Source organism: Cynoglossus semilaevis, chromosome 17 (genome assembly GCF_000523025.1).
Source record: "Cynoglossus semilaevis isolate Cse_v1.0 chromosome 17, Cse_v1.0, whole genome shotgun sequence".
In the NCBI taxonomy this organism is placed as follows: domain Eukaryota; kingdom Metazoa; phylum Chordata; class Actinopteri; order Pleuronectiformes; family Cynoglossidae; genus Cynoglossus; species Cynoglossus semilaevis.
This window is the reverse complement of record NC_024323.1, coordinates 10,573,604-10,579,509: the sequence shown is the minus strand read 5'-3', so window position 1 is coordinate 10,579,509 and position 5,906 is coordinate 10,573,604. Positions and strand designations below refer to the sequence as shown.

General features: G+C 41.1%; 1 protein-coding gene across 1 annotated transcript; it reads right to left on the bottom strand.

Moving 5' to 3' along the window:
* Positions 1 to 67: 67 nt before the first annotated feature.
* On the bottom strand, positions 68 to 5,791 carry rabep2 (rabaptin, RAB GTPase binding effector protein 2). Its single transcript, XM_008330091.3, has 13 exons — positions 5,278 to 5,791; positions 5,152 to 5,199; positions 4,382 to 4,537; positions 3,244 to 3,326; positions 2,808 to 3,158; positions 2,619 to 2,714; positions 2,397 to 2,495; positions 2,200 to 2,313; positions 1,835 to 1,913; positions 1,702 to 1,713; positions 1,375 to 1,529; positions 1,153 to 1,269; positions 68 to 761 (listed from the first exon to the last, which is right to left on the bottom strand). Exons 2-13 carry the CDS (start codon positions 5,174 to 5,176, stop codon positions 657 to 659), a joined length of 1,392 nt encoding a protein of 463 aa, XP_008328313.1. The 5' UTR covers positions 5,177 to 5,199; positions 5,278 to 5,791; the 3' UTR covers positions 68 to 656.
* Positions 5,792 to 5,906: the final 115 nt, after the last annotated feature.

Genomic DNA, 5,906 nt, shown 5'->3' with positions numbered 1-5,906 from the left:
CACCTCGGTCAGATCAGGGTCAAGATCACAGGTTACAAAAAGAACACCTCGGTATTAAAGATCAGGGTCAAGATCACAGGTTACAAATTAAGTGTGTATTTAGTGCGTATTGATGAAAGAAGTTACACATTCACATTTTCTTCATATTTCCAATCAACAGTTTGATTTGAGCGTATGTAATTATTGATTACAGTTTTCCTGACTTGACAAATGCCAAAAACACAAAAAACAAACTAATAATAAATATAATTGTCTAAAAAAAAAAAAAACAGAAAAAAAAAAACAACTGAAATGCAGTCTATTTTGAATTCATTGTTCCACAGAGTTGTAGTGCAGCGTGTGCGTAAGAGAGAGAATGATTGTGTGGTCAAAGTCTGAGTCACTGTTAAACTGTCGAGTGTCAGTTTTATCATCAAAATATCTTCATGTTTAAGTAGAGTAAATGTATGAAAACTTGGTTTCTTTACTTTGGTCATTAAACAACACTGTCGAGTCTTCCCGGAAGTGACATCATCACGTCCTTGACAAGCACATCTGTGGTGTCATAATACTGACTCCAGTGTTTTAACATGGCTGTGGTCAGTCAGCCATTAGTGGTCACTTTGGAATGAACGTTCTTCGTTCTTGGTCCATTGTCTTTAATTTCTGTCTGAAACTCACGAGGCGTCTGCGGGGGGAAAACGATCGTCGCCGGCTCCCTCTTCCAGGATTTCCTTGACCTGATCCAGACTCTCAGCCTGACGAATCAACTCCAGCTTCACCTGAGGAGGAGAAGGTGAGGAAGGGTTGGTCAATAATATAAAAACTGCACAAATACGGCAGAAAATACGTTTTAATAAAATGATATTCAACTGTTTATTTTTGGTTCAACAGGGGGTTCCACAGCTCTGAGTCGACTTTAATATAAAACGCAATTTTATCCAATATCTTGAGAAGATGGTCTCTGTTCTATCGCACCAAAACCTCCATACTGTAAGGTAAGATCCCTGGTCATTTGTCACCATCAACACTTTTACTGTATATTTGATCAATAACCTTCACTTTTCACACATTTTATACTACCTATGAATAAACGAACGACTAACAGCCAATAACAAGTACGCATCCATGTCCTCTGTGTTCAAAGACTTAACTCTCAACTTTGGCCCTTACCTGCAGAGACTGGGACAGCTGGACAAAGTCCCTCTGGACAGTCTGACTGGTGTCCACCTGGGAGCGTAGGCTGATCACTTGACTTCGTAGCTCCAGACACTGTTGATGTAGGGCTTCCTAACACAGACAACCAGTCATATTAAATACATCAGTGAGAAACTTAGCAGCTGACATTGAAAACATCAACGTTATGTTTTGTGCTGCAGCACTTTCTGGATTTACTTTTTCTTTGCTAAGAGTCCTGCTGGTGCCCTGTACGTGAGAGAGCGCCACCCGCAGAGCATCCAGTTCAGAGCGACAGGCTGCCAGTTCAGCCTGCGCCTGGTCTTTCTGAGCCTGGATCCTCTCTGTCTCCACCTTGAGGCTGGTCAGCTGCACTGCACACATAGAAAGAACAGAATAAGCTCAATAAGAAAAGATCAAATGTTTAAAACTACATTAATACATTTTGTGTATTTAAGTTATTTTACCATAAAAAATTAAAGAAATAAAAAATAGATATAAAGAGAATGAAACACGTGAAAAAAAAAATCCGACTCGTTCACTCACCTTCTAAAACCTCTGATGAAAGGTAATGGCCATTCCAGCAGAATATGATGGTGAAAAGGAGACAAACAATAAAGTCAACGACTGAACAGCACTGCACAGCCAAGGAGCTCAAATCAAATGAATATTGACAAACCATTCTCCTCTGCCCGAGTGTCCAGCTGCTCTCTCAGGTTCACTATTTCTATCCGAAGTCGCTCCTCACAGTGCGCCCCCTGCAGAAAAGTCCATTGATAGGATGAAGTACTAACGCAATCTGTATTTCGGTACTGTCAAGAATTTCCAAACATGCTTCATACAACAAAAAATAAAACGTCCGTTAAATACGTTAATAAAAATCGATTCTTTGTCAGTAATTCATAAAAACACAGACAATTTTTTTTTTAATAAAAATCGATTCTTTGTCAGTAAGAGTGAGAAAGGTGAATCAGGACAGTAGCTTATCTAAGAAACAGCTGTTGAGTTCCATTTAGTTTTATCTATCTATAACAGCAGAGTTACCTGCAGCGCAGCTGCGAACAAACTGCTGGAGTCCTCCACCTCGTCCTCCACCTCCTCTCCTTTCAGTCTGGACAACTCATTACACATCTTTCTCTGGGACAAGGACAACTCTGCCTGGATACACAAACAACAAAAGTCTCCATATTGTGTTAAAGGGAAAACACACACACAAAAAGAGTCACTTGTGTATCACTAACCAGCCGGCTCTGCATGGCATTCTGCGATTGGCTGAAAGATTTCTGCAGATCCTGAAGCAGGCCCTCTGAGCTCTTCACCTGACACTGGAGCGTCGTCACCTGCACAAACACAATCACTTACATGGGTATTCAGGCTGTGAGTGGCAGTTCATGTCCGCTAATGATCTAGACACAGTGTATGGGTATGTGCGTGTGTGTTTAGACCACACTCAATTAACCCACCTGCTTGTGTGTGTGATTTGTTTGTGTGTCCAGTTCCCGCTCCAGCTCCTCCTTCTCAGCTTGCAGCCGACTCACCTCCCCCCGCAGCTCCGACAGCTGTCCAAGGGATTGGGAATATGAAGACATGTTTTCAGAGGATGACGAAATGGAGACATATTAACAGTTTTTCATACACAATTAGTGACTTACCTGAGCATTTAGTGCATCCCAGTCACTGTGTGTGACCAGACGGTGTCCAGCAGGAGGAAGATAAATGGCCTCCGGCACCAAAGTTCCTGTGGACACCAAGGAGTCCGTGTCTTCCTGAGAGTGGCGTTTCCTGGGCATGGACGGCGTGTCCAAGGAGAAGGAGGATAGTGATGCTGAGTCGCAGGAACGAAGTGCAAAATAACTCTCCGATGAAAGCGAGGCTGCTTCTGCTGCTCCGTCAATGTCAGCTGTGTGGCCCTGAGGCCTGTTCAATGTCTCCGCCTCCGTCTGACTGTTGTTGATGGAAGATGAAAGTTCTTCAGCTTCCATTCTACCTTTCCTTCCACTGACCTGAAAGGAAGCAGAAAAATAGACACTAAGAGTGACGTGGAAAACACAAACAAATTAAAAAATGAACAGAAGGTTGGACACTGACCAGACTGTGTGCACTGCCTCTTCTCCACTCCACCGGATGAGACTGGAGCACAGCTATCCTGGCCTCATACTGAGCTGCAGTCTCTGAAAAACACAACAACAACAACAAAACATTAAAAAATAAACTAAACTGAAAGTCTAGACTGCTCTTGTTTTCTTTTTAATCTAACACCTTCTGACATTATAGTACAACAACTTCAAACTTTTTGACTTTTATATATGTGATCACAAAATATTGTCCTTTACAGTTTACACTACTGACATTTACACAGTCAGTACTGTCTGTTGTTGGCCCTGTTTATCCAGTAGATTAGTAGAAAGCTAAAGATGAATAGGTGGGCGGAGTCTGACGTGTGGACTGAAGTACTGCTGGGATACAGCTGTTTGGTTTATGATGACAAGCAGGGAAACACATGACAGTATTGTTGTTAATAACTAAAACCAGAGTCATGGATGTAACTGTACGGCCCCACAGGCGTAAAGAGGTAGAACTGGTCTAAATCCACAGAAGGTAAAAATTTACAGCAGAATATGTTCTTCTAAGTTATTGCAGTCAACACATACAGTTTGACTTCTCCCTGAAATTAGAACAATGACATTTAAGACAATTCTAATAATTCTGATTCCAAAAAAGTTCTTACTTCAACATAGTTCTGTAGTTGACAGTAATTTGTGCTATAAAAGGTGACAGACCAAGAACCAGAACTGTTTTAAATTCAACAGCATGCCACAGCAACAAAAACACAATACCCAACCCTTCAATACAACTGAGTTTCATTGTTCTAGTAAATATGCAGTCTAACCTGTGAATGAGGCATACGTTAAACCTTCAGGAGTATTTTTTACTTCTTCTATGAGCTTTTTTATTATTATTCTGAGACTGCTATAATATCAGAAGAAGAAAACAAAGCTAGCTTTGCTGTTGTTTCACACACAAGTACACTGTGTGGTTCTGACATCGGGCTAATGATTTAGAATCGAATGTCTCGAAAGACAGTGTTTGGCAATTGGAATTAAGATGGTAGTGGATATAACGAGTAAACGGGAGGAATACTGAGACAGGATATATATTTTTCCTTTCAAAAACTTTTTAACACTAACATATAAGCAAACGAAGAAATCAAGACATTTACACTCACCTCTGAGCGCCTCCTGCAGAGACTGAATCTCTTCATCACATTGTTTCTGCAGCTCTGCCAGTTCCTCCTGTTTGCTCAGCTCACAGATGGTCGCCACTCCCTGCCAGTGTTCAGCCTGAGCTCGGTACTCAGCTAGTTGGGCCTGGAGGCTCGCCTCTGGGGAAATGACAAAAACATACCCTGAATGTTAATAAACCCAAGGTGAAGTAACACTAAGGATGATTGACAGTCGATGACTCTTGAGTCTTTCCATGAATAAGACAGGTCTGTTTTCAGTAATAAGAAAAGAGTAAAGCCTGTGTGACAAATTGATTTTTGGCAATCCAATACAAAACATCACTTTTCTATTTTTGTAACGAAATGACAAACTTTTATCATTATTGTATTGACGCAACGGGGGCTAAAAAAACGTATTTTGTAAAAATAATTTCGTTCAAAATAAATATCAGCACGTATATGCCAGGATTGTGAAGCAAAACTAAAAGAGAAACTTGGGTGATAACGAAGCTGAACTCTCGCGATAATTTGATGGATACACGTCTAATTAAAAGTAGCTTCGACTTAGTTAGCATAGCGGTTAGCAGCGCCCGTCTATTAACACCAAACGAAGCTAACAGGTTGTTCTGTCAAACACCAACAAACATTGACCAAAGACATTTAACAGCTTTATCTTTACTGACAAATACAATTTTATATGAGGTAACTGTCACCGCACAGCGAGGCTCACCAACCTTCAGTGAGATTAAAGTTTAACAAATTGTTTTTTTTACCTGCGTCTTCATTCTTGGAACTCATCTTCCAGTCAGACAGACGGGCAGCTCAGGAGGTAAAGAGAGAGGCGTTGATATCAGGGCAGGTCATGTTTTTAAAATCTGTTTTGTCTAATTTTCTTCTACCAGCAGCAGGGACTGTAGCATAAAACGGTCCCTTCCCAGTGACAACTTCAGGAAACAACTTTCCCCGGTTCGAGCCTGCGGAAATCACGTCAACATCCTTCCTGTTCTCAAATACCTTTCCACCCAGTCTGCCTGGAGTTCTGGTTCTTTGTGCTTCGTCAACAGAATTGATTTTTATCTGCGGTTATTAAGACAACGTCTGTTGCATGACATTTTAATGCTGTATGTGCAAGATTCATATATTTTACCCACACACTGGTGACCCCTGGAGGCCACTGAGGTACAATTCGGACCACATTTGATTCTGCTAAACTTAAGAACTTCCCTCGTAAAATAAATACACGCATTAAAATAGTCAGAATGTGAATTGGGAAAAATTAAAATGTTTTGGCTCTAAAGAGTATGACCTAATCCTGGGCTACACCTTGAAACAGTGGTAATTACTGATGAACTTTGTTCCTTACAGCAAGACCAAGCCCTGTTCTTATGCATCTCCCTCGCCCCTATTCTTCCCATGTGTGCAGGTGTTCCGCCCTCGTCCCTATTCTTCCCATGTGTGCAGGTGTTTTTCTGCTATTAGACTAATTGGATGCACCTAAAATTGACTGCAGGTGTGAATGGTTGTTTAT

Coding starts and splice junctions, on each gene's coding strand:
- rabep2 (XM_008330091.3), bottom strand. CDS start 5,176: ATGAGTTCCAAGAATGAAGACGCAG. Junction 4,538..5,151: donor TTCCAAGAATGAAGACGCAG/GTAAAAAAAACA, acceptor TCATTTCCCCAG/AGGCGAGCCTCCAGGCCCAA. Junction 2,314..2,396: donor ATGCCATGCAGAGCCGGCTG/GTTAGTGATACA, acceptor TTGTGTATCCAG/GCAGAGTTGTCCTTGTCCCA.